The sequence below is a fragment of the Fundulus heteroclitus genome, chromosome 18 (assembly GCF_011125445.2).
Source record: "Fundulus heteroclitus isolate FHET01 chromosome 18, MU-UCD_Fhet_4.1, whole genome shotgun sequence".
Lineage (NCBI taxonomy): Eukaryota > Metazoa > Chordata > Actinopteri > Cyprinodontiformes > Fundulidae > Fundulus > Fundulus heteroclitus.
In genome coordinates, this window is record NC_046378.1 from 11,567,340 (window position 1) to 11,585,842 (window position 18,503).

At 44.2% G+C, this 18,503-nt stretch overlaps 2 protein-coding genes across 4 annotated transcripts in view; both read right to left on the reverse strand.

Annotated features, from left to right (window-relative positions):
* Nucleotides 1-747: 747 nt before the first annotated feature.
* LOC105934690 (transmembrane protease serine 2) lies at nt 748-6,951 on the reverse strand. The gene is made up of 13 exons (XM_036149899.1): nt 6,757-6,951; nt 6,271-6,415; nt 5,248-5,340; nt 5,022-5,135; nt 4,478-4,607; nt 4,272-4,382; nt 4,142-4,185; nt 3,892-4,054; nt 3,627-3,799; nt 2,473-2,574; nt 2,202-2,344; nt 1,526-1,678; nt 748-1,227 (listed from the first exon to the last, which is right to left on the reverse strand). The coding sequence occupies exons 1-13, from the start codon at nt 6,769-6,771 to the stop codon at nt 1,210-1,212; spliced, it is 1,404 nt and encodes a 467-aa protein (XP_036005792.1). The 5' UTR covers nt 6,772-6,951; the 3' UTR covers nt 748-1,209.
* Nucleotides 6,952-8,399: 1,448 nt separating this feature from the next.
* atm (ATM serine/threonine kinase) overlaps nt 8,400-18,503 on the reverse strand; it is a 45,291-nt gene continuing 35,187 nt past the window's right edge. For all 3 annotated transcript variants that reach the window (XM_036150271.1, XM_036150269.1, XM_036150270.1), the window contains exons 50-63: nt 18,266-18,473; nt 18,049-18,174; nt 17,625-17,765; nt 16,254-16,392; nt 15,642-15,724; nt 15,433-15,573; nt 13,155-13,271; nt 12,898-13,047; nt 12,600-12,765; nt 11,660-11,746; nt 11,448-11,562; nt 9,438-9,501; nt 9,219-9,361; nt 8,400-9,129 (exon numbers count right to left, since the gene is read on the reverse strand). In XM_036150271.1, the coding sequence (XP_036006164.1) occupies nt 8,949-9,129; nt 9,219-9,361; nt 9,438-9,501; nt 11,448-11,562; nt 11,660-11,746; nt 12,600-12,765; nt 12,898-13,047; nt 13,155-13,271; nt 15,433-15,573; nt 15,642-15,724; nt 16,254-16,392; nt 17,625-17,765; nt 18,049-18,174; nt 18,266-18,473 (1,861 nt within the window). In that variant the 3' untranslated portion in view covers nt 8,400-8,948. The remainder of the gene's footprint in view (nt 9,130-9,218; nt 9,362-9,437; nt 9,502-11,447; nt 11,563-11,659; nt 11,747-12,599; nt 12,766-12,897; nt 13,048-13,154; nt 13,272-15,432; nt 15,574-15,641; nt 15,725-16,253; nt 16,393-17,624; nt 17,766-18,048; nt 18,175-18,265; nt 18,474-18,503) is intronic.

Here is an 18,503-nt window from a genome sequence, read left to right on the forward strand (position 1 = left end):
GCCATTTGAATCGAACACCAGGATTGAGTTTTAACACTCCTACAGCTCTCACAGAGAATTATTTTTTTTAACCTTGTTTTTTTCTGAATACATAATTTACTACTTTCCAGATGGAGGGACGAATTTATTCAGTATAACAAAAGGTGTTTCTGAACAGGATTACCAACTATAGCTTACAATCATCAGTAAACTGTGACTGACATATTTTTATAGAGCTGTGTTTATTCACTTGCCTGATTAATACTTGATCTTCAGAATAACAAATAATCACTTAAATAGAGCATGTCTGGCGACATGAAATTAGGCTAACAGTAACACATTACAGGCTGATCTAAAAAATTAAATAAAAAAAAATCAAAGAAATTTCTAAAAGAAAAACCCATTTCTAAAAGCTCCAGGGCCTTTGTTTGTGACTTTAAGCTCAAGTGTTCATACAGCAGGACAATGATCCAAAGCACACAAACAAGTCCACTTCTGAAAGACTTTAGGTGTGGCCTAGTCAAAGTCCAGACTTAAATCCAATTAAGATGCCGCAGCATGAACACAGAAACCCTCCCATGTGGCCGAATTATAGCGATTGTGTAAGGAGGGTGGGACAAAATTACTCCACAGCTGTTGAGCACAGCTAAATTATACAGATCAGCAGGCAATTACTTTTTTAGATGGATTTCATTTTTTTCTCTTAAATGCAATCATCAGTAGAAAACTGCATTTCATTTCTTTATGCAGGTTCTCTTTGTCAAACATTAAGATTAGTTTGATCTGCACTGTTCAAGTGGGACAAAAAAAAACGTGAAATCTGTAAGGGGGGGGGCACAAACTTTTTCACAGCAGAGAACGTGTCAAGATAAACACTGAGACAACAGCTTAATACGTTTAGACGATACATAGCATCATCATTTTGTACGGCATATAAAAACTAAATTCTCTATTTTCTTCATCTTCCCCTGTGAAAAATCCTTACGGCAGTAAAAGAGCTTCGACTCGCAGACCGTTGGACTTCCTAGAGATGGGATAAGGAGGGTGTCCAGAAGGGTAACAATTTTGTAGTTGATCTGTTCATAGATGCTGTGGCAATATATATTTTATTATTATTATTATTATTTTATGCAAGGAAATCAAACTAAACCAATCAGCTGTACATAAGATTACAGGAAAACATTTAACACAAATAACTCGTCAGGCTGATCATCGTCTTTGGTCTCGTTGTCAGGCGTCTTGATGCTTCTGTAAACACAGAACTAGTCAACATATGAAGAGAACAGCAGATCAGCAAGCAAAGATTGTACCATATCAATAATCATAATACTCATTAGAGCCACGACAGTTCTCCAATTAACTGATCTTTTATCGCTTTTCTTACTTCAACACATTTGTCAAACGGTTGAGTAATACAGACGATACTGTGTTATAGCCTCTCCTAATAATCAGAAGTTTAAACAAAGGGAATGGCTTTACACGTCACTAAAAGGACCAGCGTGTCTTAAAACAGCGCCCTGTTTTTTTTTTTTGTTTTTTTTTTTACCTGCATCTGATGGTAGATCCAGTTCAGGTGGTGCGCTATGTTGGTATAGACGCCTGGTTTGTTGTGTCCATTGCAGTGTTCCCCCCAAACGCCGTCCCCAACCAGCCACCACAGCCCCTCGGCCTGCGCCACCAGAGGACCGCCACTGTCGGGCTGCGCAGAGATTGGGGGTGCAATCAGAAAAGATCTTTTAATGATTTTCTCAATGAAAAGGGCTGAATAGTTTCAGCGCTGTGACATGGTGGTCAGCTGCCTCCTCTGAGCGCCAACTGAGCCTCCGTTGTTGCAGCGGCTGTATAAGTGGTTTGTTATAAGTCACACACACAAAAAAAAAAATGTGTTTATTTAAACCTGTTGCCATGTGCGCGGCATAATGCGGGTCTTGTCCGCACTGTGCCTTAAAGCGGGTTACACAAGAGCATAAAAATGCTTCAGATTCTTTCTTGAACAGAAACCCATCTGTCTGTGGTTGGGGAGGAAGGAACCGGGCAGTCGTTTGCCCTCAGTGCTCTCTTTTACAGCATCAGATGAGCTTCTCTTGATTGCGATCTCTGCAGATAAGCAACATGATGCCCGGAAAAAAAAAACAAAAACAAAAAAACAGCGCGGCAGGAACCTGTCAGCTGGTGGCGAGACGCGTGCGTCAGGTCACCGGCCCGGCGCGCATTGGTCTTACGTGGCACACGCTGGCGCCTGCGTCGACCTGCGCGGCGCAGAGCAGATCCTCGGGTATCCTGCCGCTGTACGCCTCGGAGCCGTTGCACTCCGCCGGGTGGACGAGGGACACCGGGGCCTCCATCAGGTACAGAGAGCCGGAGTCTGACGAGGAGAGCAAGCAGATTTTTTTTAACCACGGTGCATGCCCTGGACATTAGCGCCATCCAGCGGTGGTTAAAGTTTCCGCTGACAGCCGATGCTGAGTGGGTGGGATGTTAACTCTGACCTACCTGCGTTTCCTGCGCGGCCGAAGAACGTCACCCAGCTGTTCTCAGCATCAGAGATGTTCAGACCGGGATTAGGGAGGCACACGGCCCGGACCTTACCGGAAGCTGCAACAGTGAGGTGATGTGCGTTAGAGCTTAATGGAGGAAAGCATGGATGCTACGTTCAGCACAGTAATTGTAGGCTTCCTGATGCGTTTTACATCACTCTGTGTGCATTTCAACCACAAACTGGTTCGTCTTATAAAGATTTATGGACAGACCACCACAAAGTAATGAGGAAATTATGTTCTTTTTTTCTTTTCTTTTTACAAATAAAAAGTCTGGCGTGCATTTTCCTTCAGCCTCCTGGCCTCCACACTTTGAAGAACCTGCCAGTTAACTACAAGCCTTTCAGGTTGGAGCTAAGTAGGTCCGGCTCGGGGAGACTGCCTGCCTGGCGAGTATTTGGACGGTTTTGTCGGGGACACTGCTTCGACTGGGTCATTCTAACACAGAAACGTGCTTTGAGCTAAACCAGGAGTCTGAAGTCCTGCAACGTCTTGATGAATCTCCCTGCATTTAACGCACTCGACTCCAACAATGAGCACGTTTCACAGAGGGGACAGACGATGGCCCTCCACCATGCACAGCGTTTTTGCAAGTCTTGTCAAAACGTTCAGCGTTGGTCTCTCCTGAACAGAGAACCTCCTTTTACACATTTGCCGTGTCCCCTTTGTGGCGAACTGCAGAAAGACTTCCATTGCTTTCTTTTTGCCACTCTTCCATAAAGGCCAAATTATTGAAGTGCAGCTCTGCAGCTCCTCCAGAGTCACTATGGGGCTCTTGGCCACATCTGGGCATGATGCTCTACAGGCCGTGGGCCTGCCGGTTCAGATGGATGACCACGTCTCTGTACTTCTGTGTCACACTTCTCACATTTCCATTTTAAAGCGATGAACTGAACAGGGCTCTGGGAGACGTCTTAAAGCTTGTGATCGTGTTTTTGTAAACTAACGCTGCTTTAGACCTCGCCACAACTTCATTTTTCTAACCTCTCTGCCGTGTGTCTTCCCAGAAAATATCAAAAACCACGCCTCTGTTGGAAGAAAGTGTTGTTTCGGCCTCTCTGTCAGAAAATACATCGACGTCTGTGGCTGTAGCCTGACTTTTGTCCGTACCTGTGGTGTCCACGGGCTCAGACAGCTTCATCAGAGCCACATCGTTCTGCCGGGTCTGGCTGCTATAGTCCTGGTGTGCTATGATTCGACTCACAGCGTGGGCCGGATTAAACAGAGGGCCCAACGGGTCCACCACCCCGGCATACACTGCCCAGTCTTCCGGACCGGGGCCGCTGCAGAGGGAGATAAAACCAGCGGGGGGGTGTCAGTCTGGACCGGACTGCAGCCTTCGCTTTAAAGAGCGGGACGGTGGAAAAGCCCCTACCTGCCCACGCAGTGTGCCGCGGTGACGACCCAGCGTGGGGAGACGATCGCTCCTCCACAGCGGTGAGAGCCGGACACGTGCAGGCTGACCTGCCAGGGCCAGGAGCCCACAGAGGCCAGGCGGGCTCCAGGGGCCTCGCTGGAGTCGTCCCTGTTCCCGCAGTCTGCAGACACGGAGCGCTATGAGACCGGGCCGGTTCCACGGCTCTGGGTCTTTACATTCAGGCCGACTGCGTGTGAGAGGAGCATACCTGTACACCGGAGCGTCACCGCGCTGCTGGCGTGGCACGAAGTGCTGAAACAGGAGGGGAACAGAGCAGGGTCAAGATATTTGAAGGCTGAGCATTCAACAACGCTTTCGTTCTCCTCGTCGGCTCTGACCTCGGGACGAGCTGCCGCAGAATGGACGTCTGCGGGTCGGAGCCCGGCTTCACCGACAAAAAGCCTCCATTAGAGTCGCTGCTTTGCTGTCCTGACTTGAAATAAGTGCCCCTGTCGAGACACGCAGTCGATGCTACAGGTTAAGCTGGAGATAAAATCTCCCGTCTCTTCCACCGATACGATTCTTCCGATTTTATCGACGGTACCTGCTGTAGCCGATGTCCCGGCAGCTTGCTTCACCCCGTGGCTCGCTCCAGCCCTCGGCACAGACCGGCCTCCACTCTTTAGCCTCAGTCCAGTAAACCTCCAGCAGGAAGCTTGAGCCGCGCACCCTCACTGAGAACAGATCCACGCACGGGAAGATTTTATTCTAGTGTCTGAGTAGGATCTCCGGACCAGAGCCAAAGACGTTCATAAAATATGCCAAAAAACCGGCTGAAATTTACACAGAAATGCAAAATAAAAACACAGCTAGTGTGCTTATTTGAGTTTATCGGTTCCTACCAGCTCTGACAATCTTCCCTCTTTTAAAAAAAGGCCTCTCCACATCATAATGCTGCCACCACCATGTTTTACTGTACCACCAAAGTATTTCTTATTTGATAAACTTGAACTCTCATAAGATGCATCAAGTGAGACGGAGGAAACCATGACAAAGGCGGTTTGTGTATCACTTGGTGTAGATTGGATTGCACAAATGTAGCAGAAGTGGGAGACGTTTCCTTGTATAAATCTAACATAATTATTTACCACAGTTGGCTTCGTCCTGGCCAGCAGGACAGTCCTTCACCGCGTCACACCACTGGGATTCCCACACACAGTTCCCATCCCCACACTGCCTCCCGTGCAGACAGGAGGAGGAATCTGGAAGATGTAACCCAACCAAAAAAAAAAAAAACCTTTAGAAAATATATTTATCAGCGGAAAACATGTCCTAATTTAGGTTTTTAGCGGTGCAGGTCAATCCTGCCCTCACAGTAATATCCCAGCAGGATTCCAGCCACCAGCAGGAGGAGCAGCAGGGAGATCACAGCGGCCACAGCGAACTTCACGCATCTCTCTCTGGGATCTGAAACGACGACGACGCAGTGAGTGGAAACCCTTCTCAACCCACCCCCACCGTTCAGAGCTGTCGCTAAATGCAAATTAGCATTTAGTCCTCTAGAGTAACCCAAGCTCTGAGGATCAGGTGACTTTTTTCTATTTACACATTTGGATTGAAAGGACGTGTACGCATGAAGTGAAGCCGGGTTTGTGAGATCTGAAGGCTTTATTTAGGGGCATCAGAGCAGTAGGGGGCTGGAGACATACCTGCCTTTACTTTTCAGACTTTTTATTTGCAAAACCTTTAAGAAAAGCATGTATTCTTTTCTTTTCCTTTCCCCAGTTATGCACTACTTTGTTTTAACATCCAAAGCCCAATAAAATACATGGAAGTTTGTGGGTTTGGCAGTTTAAATTGATACGGATACTTTTGCGAGGAACTGTGAATCATAACGCCTTTTATGTGGAATCTGTAAAAAAAAAAACGAAAACTAAAGAGAAAGCTGCTCTATCAAGTTAAAAAAAAGCCAATCCATGATAGCATGAAGACATTTCTTAAGCTCAGAGTTTTACTCTCACTAAACATAAAGCCTCTTCTTCAGATCTAAGGTAAGTTTGGTGTTGCCAACGTCTTCAGTCCAGCTTCTCCTGCTTCATACATCACTCATTGTGAGAGGGCTTTTGTTCCTTTGTGAGCTCGCTGACTAATACGCGTGACTGATATTTGTTGAATGTTTAAGCGGAGAATAGTGATAGTTTTAGATTTCTAAAAGAAGCCATTATGTCTTATTTTATTTTTATCCTCTTGCAGCCTAATAAAGAGGCTTTTAGAAATAGGTTTTCTGTGTTTTAATGCATCTGTAGAATGCTTCAGGTGTCTTGTAGTTGGATTAAAAGGACAGTTCTGAATATAATGTAGATTTTTTTATTTTTTTTAAAGGGACCCCAGGTTTACCTTTTTTTGTGGGGGTGGAGTGGCTGATCTCTGGTGGGGGGTTTGGGGACACGTGGTGAACGTACTGGGGTTTAACATCTGAGCCGTCCGGTGGTGAGAGATTTCTTTTGTCCTCATAGATGAAAGACGGAGCTGCGTTGAGATACTGTTGGTAAAGCATGGATGTTATTCCTGAAAGTCAGATCTGACAAATAGCTTGAGTACATTTTACTTTAACATTCACTACCACTTAAAAACTGGAATATTTAAATGCAGACAGAGCTTTGTGGTAAACAGAAAGTTTAGCCTTTAAAGGCCAGATTGTAAAAGTATGTAAATCTATTATGTGTGCACAAAAAGCACACATTGTCGATTTCACCATGTCATTATTTCCTCAGCAAAGATTAAGCTAAAAACGAGGTTTGTAAATGAAACAAATGCAAAACACTTCAAAGTTGAACGCTTCTAGAATTTATTTGAAGGAATGAAGCAGGAAAGAAGACTTACGGGATTGGTGGTCATCTTCGGGTAATCCAACAATAATCTGTTGCCGGTGAAGTCTCTGCCAGTGATCACTCTGCCATCAGTTTCTCATCCACCTACCTGAGCTCACAATCAGCGTCTGACTCTGAAAGTGAAAAGCCTCTCTGATAAGATTAGGCCCTTCAGCATCCCCTCTCTGCTCGGCCCCTGCGGCGTTGTCGCTGTGCAAATAATCCAATGGCACGGTTCGTCTGAAACATCTGAAGGGCCACTCCCGCACTTCACACGCCGACACTCAAGTTTCCCAAACGAACAAAGGCTGGACGTCCCTGAAGGGCTTCTCGCACTGCAGTGAGTCTACAACACTAAATGAAAGACGTCATCACTTCATCAGCCAGCTGTAAACATGTGTACAGGGCTTTTTGCTCTATGAAGAAATTAGCTGGGTCGATGTTTTCTGCACCAGTTACATCCGTCCGTCCAGATATGATTCCTTAGCTTTCACACAGAAATACTTTAATCTAAACTTGCAAGGCAGCTTTTTCTTCAAGACGTGCTGGGACGCCGGCTTGTGGGCTAAATCCTGAATGAATGAAGGTGTATCCGGGATAAAAGTGGTTTCTTTGCAGCCTTTCCTGACACCAGGTCAGCACCCACAGCTTTGTCTCACCGTGCAAACAGAAACACTCCTCACACACGCGGCCTTTCCTAAGCAAGCTCTGCACTGGTGGCATCCCCACCTTGGTTTTGGGTCCGCTTTGGGAAACAGTCAAAGCACTTGTTGGACTTTCTTGGGTGCCCTGAAACTTTCCTCCCAGCAGCTGAAGCATGTTTTCCATGCTTACCTAGACTTGTTAGGCGCTTTGATGAACGGTTCATTTAGCTGCAGCCTCTGCTCTCTGGATGCAAAACGATGACGAGGATGCGTGTTTTTTTCAAGGATCCCTCTCTTTTAAACCAACCATCTGCTTTTCTAGAGTGATATCTACTGTGATTTCTTAATTTCAACCCTGAACTAACCATGGGATAATTGACATTAGGCCAGCAGTTCATTTTATGGTTGGGCTAAAATAAAAGGAACAATTAAGCAATTATCAAGTTCATTTTTCCTCAACGTTGTAATAACTGAATTTTATCAGACATTGTCAAGATTTCAGCTAGTCTCAAAACATTTGGCCAAAACTGTGAATCGGAGGCGATAGAAAGGATCCAACAATTGTATTTAATTATTATTTTTGGTATTTACAGGGTTCCGGTTAATTTTAATTTTACGTCATTGTTTTCCATACTTTTGTTGTTTCTATGCTCCAATTTCCCTGTCTTTTTTTTTTTTTTGTTTGTTTTTTGGCCCATTTTCTAAATTTATAGCAGATTATTCTGAAGTGGCCAAGGTTTTAAAAACATTGGCCTGACAAAAATAAAACGTGAAAATATAAGCGAATGAGTTGAGTGACAGAAGTGTGAAAATGAACAGATATTTCCTCTGAAAAGCACTCAAAGATAACTCCAGACACAGAAGAAAATTGGCATTTCAACATCAGCAAAACATAATTTTCAAATTATTCTGAATCTTAGCTGTTTTTCCAAACCAGAGGTCTGAGCTTATGCTTTTTGCTCCCATTTGGTCGATTTCCTGTCCGGCACCAAGTTAATACTGCTGAAATAACTTTGTTCTAAAACCACTGATGACTTTTATTTACTCAGTACAACACAGATATGAATAGAAGAAAAAAAAACTTTCATATCAGCAGAAGTAGCTCTTCTGTAGGTCAACAAACTGTGCAGATGACATCTTTCTGTACTCTTATTAATTGGTACTAAATGTATGAAATAAAACCGTAATCTAATAAAGAAGGAGGGAAAAGGCAGGAACGGCTAAAAAGTGTGCTAAAAAAGGATGGCATGCATTGCATAAGGCTAAATATTACACAAAGTCATAAAGCCTGTTCTTTGGGTGGTCACGGTGACAGATTCATACTTCAGTAAAGAGAAAACATTCAAACCAAACCGGGTCAAACACGGTTAAAGACCAGCATTCACAAAGGGAACCGTAGGTCTGCTGCAGAGCGCTCCTCCGCTCCACGTCTTCAGTCACGCCTTCGTCCGATCCACCACTTTGTGTTAAAGTGCAACAGCTGGCTGAGGCCGACCCCCCAAAGTCTGCTGGGTCCGTGCTAGCCCGGTGAAAGCAGGCGCACAGCCGGACCCCCCGGGGTCTACACCCAGGCCTGCCATCCTGGAAAGAGTCTGCTGAGGTTCTTGGGGTCCATGGCTTGCTGAATGAGCAGATTGACCTGCCCCTTCACGCTGAGCACCGTTCCCTCCTCCACCCCCTTCAGCTTCTCCTGCAGCCGCAGCAGCACCCTCTCCGCCACCTTGTTGAAGCTCTGGCTGTCGCTGCAGGAGGAGAGGAGTTTAAACAGGTGTTAACATTCTGGGATCCAACGAGTCGGTCCAACCTTTCGGCTGCTCCTCTCGGCGGTCACCTGGATTTACGGTGGTTGTCCAGGTCCTCTCCACCCATGGTGGAGGTCAGGGTGGCGTTGAGCTCCTGCTGCTCGTCGTGCTGCAGGTAAAAGGCCTTCAGAGGGTTCATGGTCCAGTCGAACAGAGGGTCGTACAGCAGCACCTGTTGGCACGTCACGCAGACATCAGCTTTGTGTGACAGGTGAGGAGAGGGCAGCTTTGCCTCGTGGTCGCCGTACCTCTACAATGGTCAGCAGAGCTTCCTGAGAGCTCCTCATCACCTCCATCGTCTTCTCACAGCATCTGAGCACAGAATCGGGTCGGGGTCAGCTCTTGTTCCAGTACATCACGAATGTTTTTAACTTTTTCAGATCTTGTTATTTTGCGTCCCTCCTCCTCAGGAGAGGAGCCTGATAGCTGAAGGATCTGCCTCCCATTCTACTTTTAGAGACTCTAGGAACCACCAGCAGACCTGCAGTCTGAGAGCGAAGTGCTCTGTTAGGAACATACGGGGTAATCAGAGCTCTGATATATGATGGAGCTTGATTATTAAGGGCTTTATACGTTAGAAACAGCCACAAGACGACTGGTTTGTGCTTTCTCATAAGCTGTGCTTCAAACATGTGGAAGAAGCTGAACCTTTTGGCCCACGTGCAAAACACTGATGTCCTGTGTGCCAGAGCATTAACCCTACACCTACCACCCTCGCGGTAAACGATGGCGGCAGCATCGTGATGCGGGGATGTTTTTCATCAAAAGGACGGTAAAGCTTGTCTGTGTTGATGGGACGGCAGATGAAGGCAAATACAGGGAATTTTTGGAAAGAAAACCTGCAAAAGGCTAAAAAAGACTTGAAACTTTGATTAAAAGGTACACCTTTCACCTGGACAGCAACCCTGAACATACAGGCAGAGCGAACTTCAAGACAGATGAGAATCTTTGGTAAGACTTGAAAACCGATGCCCACAGACACTCTCCATCCAATGTTGATATATCCTGCAAAGATGATTGTCCATCTCCTGATGTCCAACGCTGGTAGGGACGTAGCCCATAATAGACATGCAGCTATAACAGCAGCAAAAGCTGCTTCTAAAAAGCATTTATTTCATAGACTGAGTATACACATGCATCATTTCACAATCAGGCACCAGTTTGTATTAAAAGTTTCTGTTTGTAATTCGAAAAAATGCACAAAGATTGAAGCAGTGCACTGCAAAAACAGACTAAACTAAAAATAAGTTAAAATTTTCTTGAAATGAGTGTATTTGTATTTGTGAGCAGGTAAATAACATAATCTGCCAATGGAATAAGATTTTTGCACTTAAAATAGGAAGAACAAGACCCACATCATGGACAACACCTTCCACCCCCTGCACCAGACTGTAGAGGAGCTGAGCAGCTCCTTTAGTGCCAGACTTAGACATCCTGTCTGTAAAAAGGAGCGCTACCGCAGGTCATTCATTCCTGCTGCTATCAGATTTTACAATGCTGCACTGTAACTATGACCATAACAAGTAATGTGCAATAACCAAGGTGCAATAATCTATTTAATACACTGTCCTACAACCCGTGCAATAATCCTGATGTAGTGACTTCTGCTGCTATCAACACCTGAACATAAGTCAGTACACATACAATACAATGCACATGTATGTATGTATGTATGTATGTATGTATGTATGTACAAATGTATACAATGTATATGCACGTATATACGCGTAGGTACGTATATACGTATATATATATATATATATATATATATATATATATATATATATAGACCACTAAGAATGTAAATGAGACATTTACATTCCTATTTCCTTTTTTGTATTTTTTGGTATTCTTTTTGATCCATTGTATATATGAAGATGAACTGTATATAACTGAATGCACATTCCCTACTCTGCACCTTCTTGTATGAGCCGATGTGACGAGTGAATTTCTCCATTGTGAGATCAATAAAGACTATCTTATCTTATCTTATCTTAAGAACACATCTCCATCAACTTATTTCAAGCGCAGTATATCTAATTATCTTATTTTAGGGGTAAAATTACTCTTTCCATTGACAGATAATTTTATTTACCTGCTCAAATCAAGGAGAAATACACTAATTTCAAGAAAATGTTACTTATTTTTATTTCTGTTTTTGCAGTGTGTGAATATTTTTGCAGGGCTTTATGCAGGCAATCAACACCAATGTCCAAGTGGCGTCTAAACAGAGCTTCTCTCAGACGCCTCAGCTTTACCTCCTGAAGACCCCCTCCACGCCGGTGATCCCCATCCCGTCCACTATGTCTCTGGAGAGCCTGAAGGGGACAGTCTCTGGGGTGGGCAGGATCTTCCCCTGCTCGAAGGCTACGCCTTAAAGAAAAACACCAGATCTCAGCTAAGTTACAGGTTTACGATGAGTACAGGTCATACACGCGCTCGCTTGCATGAATCAAAGGATGAAGAGTACCTAAGTCGATGTGCACTAGTTCGGCGGTCTGCTCATCAATCAGGATGTTCTGGATGTGTCTGTCGCCGAGGCCGACGATGTAGCCAACTGTGGGTGAAAAAAACACAAACAAAAGCCAGTTATTGCTAACCTGACTCTAGCCAGATGTATTTTGCTTCGCCTAGCTTCACTCACATCCATCTGGGACCTCTCCATAGGAATTGCCTTTTTTGAAGGCTGGGCCTTATCAAAAATCCTTGCTTATGATTGGATAAGCCACTTGTCTGTCATCTTTATCGACGTGCTATTTCAACCACTCACACCGAAGCTAACCCGTGACGCTGTGAGAGCGACGCAGGAAAAAACAAAACTTTTTTTTTTTTTTTAAATGTGTTTGCGGCTCTAGTGTTACGCGTTTTATTGACAGTGAGCTGACAGGAAGAGGGGGGAAGACATGCGGCAAAGTGCCGCGGGTCGAAGTCGATCCCGGGCCGACCGTGTCGAGGACTAAAGACCTCCTAACATGGTTCACGCTAACCGCTCCGCCACGGGCGCACCACGGAAAACAAAACTTGCCAAATGCGGTCGGGAGAAGGGCGAAAACATGGTTTCCACCAACAAAAGCCTTCAGAGCCGTTCTCTGATAGGTTGATTGGACAACATGGATAAAAATAGCAGCATCAATGTTAACGCTTGCTTCCTCGATGCGAGCCGCCATTGTTGTCTGAATCAAAACAGTCTCACGTCACGGTCGCTTCTCCACTACGTCACATCTATGAAACTCCAGCCCTGCGTCCTGATTGGCTGGACAATAAAATTGGTTGGAGAAATCACTCTCTATGGGAGAGGTCCCAGATGGATGTGAGTGAAGCTAGGCAGAGTGAAATCAATCTGGCTAGAGTCAGGTTAAGTTATTGCTGCTTTACTACAGAAGCCCTTTCTGAGGCGGCGGCGGCTGTACCTATGGAGGAAGTGGCCACACTCCGCGTGTAAGCTAGCCGCCTCTCCATCCACACCGCGGGATCCAGGAACCTTTCCATGCAGAAGTACCTGAAGACGGGTCTGAACTTCCTGCACACCTCGCTGTAGGCCTCAAGCTTCTCGTCAAAGCCCTGCCTCTGAGCATCCTGCAGACACGCCATGCACAAGTTTATGCTAAACTTCATACGCTCTGCTCTGCTACTATACACATCCAGAAAAAAAGCAGCCGTTTCTAATCCCAAACATTAAATGGTGTTCAGTTCTTTCAGACGCCCTACCATCATCTTCTTTCGGCAGGCCATGTTGGTCCAGTCCTGGGGCCGGAAGCGCCTGTGGGCCCCGCGGCTGGGCTCCACCAGGAACTCCCCGATGGGCACCGTGCCCGAGCACCACTCCAGCACGCCGCTGCGCTGCGAGAACGGCACCACCTGCGACGTTTCCCGAGGGAGAGGAGCAAAAGCTGTTCAAAGACACCGCAGACGGCCGCCACAGCACTCCCTGGCGTTATCCCCCCCATAATGCAATGCTGCGTCACCTTGTAGCGCCGGATGTTGAGCTTCCGTTTCCGCGTGTCGGTGTTGCGCTGCAGCAGCATGGAGCACATGCTGAAGACCTGCTGCATGACCGCGTCCTGCCGGAGGTCGTCCTGGCCCTGTCCACAGAGACGGGGAGGCAAGATGAGAGCGCTGCCTCCGCTCACATGAAGCTTTTTCTCCTGGTTTAGCTCCGGCACATCTATAGTGGTTACGGTTACTTCTAAAGACGATTTTAAGATAAGAACGTTGCTTTACTGTCCCACAGTGGGGACATGCGGGCACAGGCAGAGTTACACACAATTAAGAATGATGAAAAAGGAAACAAGCTAATCTAATATAATGTTAGATGTAAAGCGACAGAGGATGAGCTTCGTCACAAATGACGAATGTAAAAGTAAAAATCAGTGCCAGAGTATATATTGGACAATTACTGATGATAAGGCATACTAAAAAAAAATGAAATATTCAAACTAAACAGAGGAAAAACTCCAGCCTATCTACAGAACAATAACTTGGCAATTTGCAAACACATTGTAGGTACACTGCAAAAAGGGAACTAAAAGTAAGTGAAGTTTTCTTGAAATTAATGCCAATGGTATGAGTATTTGTACCCCTAAAATAAGATAATTAGATATCCTGCACTTGAAATAAGATGAGATGAAATGTTCCTTTTTTAAGTGCAAAAATCTTATTCCATTGGCAAATAGTCTTATTTACCTGCTTTAATCAAGGAAAAATACATTAATTTTTAGGAAAATTTGACTTACTTTTAGTTCCCTTTTTGCAGTAAAAAAAAAAAAACTAACTCCATGTATAACTCCATATCTATTAACTCCATATATATTTTAACCACGGAGGAAGGTAACGAGTGAACCTTTTCTGTGTTGTTTTGATCAAATATTAGTTATTTTTTTAAGAGTTCCTGTTACCAGGCACTTTCATAGGGTTCCCGGGGGTCTTTGGAAGAGAAAGCCTTCCTCAGCATCACAGATCCTCCACCGTACAAAGGCCCCTAGAGCAATGTCCACTTTTCCCTCCTCACTCACTCCCAAAGGCGTTTAATAAACTCCACAAGTTGACGTTTGTGATGGTAGAAAAACAAAAACCTTTTAAAACATCTGGTTGTCGTGCAGTATTTAAAAAAAGGTTGCTTTGGTACCTTCCCAAAAGTCCCTCTTTGCTTTAGTTCTCAGAAAGTGAGCTTTGGGAACGTTTTTCCTACAGTAGGCAAGACAGACTCGTCCTCGTTCGTCCTGTCCTCAGAGTTTCTGCCGTCTAAAGTTGGCCAAATATTTGTCTCCCTTTGTGCAACCTTACGCGAAGAACCATTTTCTTTATTTAAACAGCTTATTTGAACTTGTTTTTACTGTTTTGTGTTGTACGTATATGTGGAAGATCACATCCCTGTGCAAACATTTAAATAGTGTATCTTTCCTTTATTATTGAGTCTATAAGTCAGATTCCTGTGAAAAATGCACGATAGATAGATAGATAGATAGATAGATAGATAGATAGATAGATAGATAGATAGATAGATAGATAGATAGATAGATAGATAGATAGATAGATAGATAGATAGATAGATAGATAGATAGATAGATAGATAGATAGATAGATAGATAGATAGATAGATAGATAGATAGATAGATAGATAGATAGATAGATAGATAGATAGATAGATAGATAGATAGGATTACAACGGTCCACTCCCCACTGGTTCTGCTCTCATTTGACAGAAGTTTCTCCGTCTAGTTTAATCCATAATCCACAGCCAATATCGTGACTCAAAAAAACAAAAAAAACATCTTACTGAGGTCAATGTTCAATTGAACTGGCTCATGTGTTGTAATGAACATCTTGTGTTTCCTTTTATTAAGGGAATTGTGAGGTCAGGTATAAAAGGGCAGAACGCTGTCTCAGCATGACTAACAATGGGTAAATCATTAGCCTCTGAGTGTCTTTCAAATGTTTCTACAAACACGCCGTCACACACATGTGGCCACACTCCTGCCCTGCTCCACGTCGCTCTCACCGCTATGAGGAATGTCTCCATCAGGAAGGTGTGAGAGGCCGTTTGTCCCGGCGTGAAAACGCGATTAATCATTAGCTGGAGCCAGAGCCGATGGAAAATAACCAAAGTGGCCAGCTTCACCGTCAGAGAGCTCGTGTTTCCTTCCTGTGCGGGTCGCTGTACTGCACCCACCGAGTCCTTCAGAGGAGAACTTCTAACCGGCTCGAGTCGCACGTCGTACACCACAAACAAACACGTGGGCTTACTTTGACCAGCTGCCTCCTGCTAACCCCGTCAGAGCCCACGCAGTCCACGATCTTGGGCAGGTTGACTCCTCCGGCGAGGTGATAGTGGGGCAGGAAGGATCTAACCGTCACCAGGTTCTCATAGCGGCCCGACGGATCCACCTGTTTACGACGACGCGTGATTATTTTATCAATCAAGCCTGGTCTGATCAGCGCAGCGCTCCCTTTACCTTTATGTCCATGGTGGGGATGACCACCTCGTCCAGGTCTCTGAGCTGCATGACGGGCTGATCAGCCGGGATGGGGATGGCCTCTGGTGGGCGAGACGGACACACACAGATGCAGCACGCGTCTAAGTTTCTGCAGCGTTTTTTTTCTAACGCGCTCCACAGGTTTAACGCTGAATACCAGAAATAAAAGAGTAAAACAAAAAAATATGCAACGTGCTCCTTCCAGGAAGCCAGACTTTCCTCTCACCTTTTTTCTGTGGACTTGGCCAGTATACAGCCGGGATTTCTGAAACTTTCCGTTTTTAGACATTTCTCTCCCTTATTAACAAGTCATCAGACCTTAAATGATGTAATAAGCTGTCCGTTATGTGTGCAGATATTTATTCCTGCATGATTCACAGCCAAGATTCAACCAATGAAAGAAAAAAAAAAAAACATTTCTATGAAAGTGTTCAAACACCACAACGAAAACTAGAAACCTCGCAGAAATGTTTTAAGCGGGTTCAGAGATCCCCGATGGGCCGTTTTTAGGAGATCACGAGAAAGCCCGGCTCCTGGGAGGAAAGGATAAAGGAACAACAGTTCAGGAATGATGGGGAGCTCACGACTCACTCTTCTCCGTTTTGTGCCTGCTGGCGTCCATGTAAGCCAGGGTGATGTAGGCGTCGCACAGACGCTCCATCCCTCGCACCAAGCCGCCTCGCTTCTTCCTGATCACGCCGATGATCTTGCGAGCCACGTCTGAGCGCTCCTGCATGAGAAAGCGGAACCAAGCGGATGCTGTTTAAAGGGCTCCGCTGGGAATTCACATGAACAACAACTAAGCTTGTTTCATTCCTTCAAACACAAATTGACCAGCACAGAATATTCATCAGTGAGAATGCTATACAGCATTCTCACTTATTGTTTTCCTGTTTTTTGTTATTGTTATTATTCCGTCCGCGTCTAACTACTCCCGCATACTTCAACCAATTTCAACAATTTTGGTGTCAAAATGTTCGGCTCCTTCCTGGCATGCCTGCTATGACTCATGGTTATGCTAACTTTTACACTTTTTAAAATATTTCCCTTTTTGTGCGATTTTTTTGGCTGTTCCCATTGAAATCAATGCAAATTGCTTCAAATTCTTCACATTCTTCCTATACTTCCAATTCTTCTAATTGTTCTTAATCTTCAAATTTTTCAAATTCCTTCAAATTTTTTGAAAATTTGAAAAAATTTCAAATTTCTTCAAATTCTTTCAAATATTTTCAAATTCTTCAAATTTCTTCAAATTTTCCAAATTCTTCAAATTTTTCTATTTTCTTCAAATATTTTCAAATGTTTCAAATTCCTTCAAATTTTTTGAAATTTTTCACATTTTTCAAATTTTCAAATTCGTTCAACTTTTTTCAAATTCTTCAAATTTTTTAAATTCTTCATATTTCTTCAAATTTCTTAAACCTTTTTTAAATTCTTCAAATTCCTTCAAATTCATCTATTTCTTCCAAATTCTTCAAATTTTTCTATTTTCTTCAAATATTTTCAAATGTTTCAAATTCCTTCAAATTTTTTGAAATTTTTCACATTTTTCAAATTTCTTCAAATTTTCAAATTCTTTAAATTCTTCATATTTCTTCAAATTCCTTAAACCTTTTTTAAATTCTTCAAATTCCTTCAAATTCATCTATTTCTTCCAATTATTCAAATCCCTTCAAATTCTTAAATTTTTTCAAATTCTTCAAATCTGATTTCAATGTTTTCTGCATCTTCGGCTCAATCATTCTGCAGATTAGCATTCTCACTCACTGTTACGCATGAACAGCCTTTTCTAGTTATAATAACTTTTTTTTTTTTTAGAAGCCTAAGAAGCTTTAGGCAGTAGTTTTACTATATACACATTTGTTTAGCTTGCCTAATTTAAAATAAAAGCATCAAGTCGCAGCATGAAATAAATAGAAAACTCCTTAAAGGGTGTGTCTGGCTCGTCGGTAAAACTCCCACCAGATCAAACTGCGACGGCTGCCGCGGAGCGCTTTTGGACGGCCGTGTCTTGCAGAAGCTCTCGTCTTTGTTGGCGTTCACCAGGGCGAAGATGATGAAGAGCGTGTGGTGAGGGTGATCCAGAGACGCCTTGCAGATGAGCTGAGGAGGGAAGCCGAGGTGAGTTCATAGTCAAAGTCAGACACAGTTTAACAGCTGAGCAGGAACACTGGTGCATGTTCAGCTGTGCATCATCAAATGCGTCATTTACTGCTGAAACCAGACATTTGGACTGAAAACCAAATCTGAAAATTAGGTTTCCTCTACTTTGTGTTGATAGAGCGGAGGTGGGTTGTATTAAAAAAAAACATTTCTTCTGTCTGACATTAAGTTAGACTAAATTAAATAGTTTTCTACTAAGTAGACAGATGGAGTTAAGAATTACGTCATTGAGGACGTCGTGGAATCCGGTGTCCTCCGAGGCGCCGGCCGCCATTTTGGTTCCCATGCGGGCGGCCAGTTGATACATGAGCGGCAAAAACTTGTAGGACGGGATCTGCTTCACGCCGCTCTGCAAAGCACGTCAGTCGGGAAAATGAAAAATAAAGAAGAAAGAAACATCCGACCTGGTACTTTCTGAAGGAACGCAGACGTGGACTAACTTTCATCATGTCGTTGACATCCTTAATGTCGGCGTTCTCCAGCCAGAGCGAAGCCAGCCGGAACACCCAGGTGTCGTGCTCCTCTCCCTGTCCCAGACACTGGATGTAATTCTCCACCGCCTTGCACAGGAAGCGCTGCCGGTCGCTGCGCAGGTTGGACAGCGCCCTTTCGTCCAGCTGCAGCTCCCTTTGCACCTTTATCGTGTACCTGTGAAGCCACCGTCCTCTGTTAAAGACA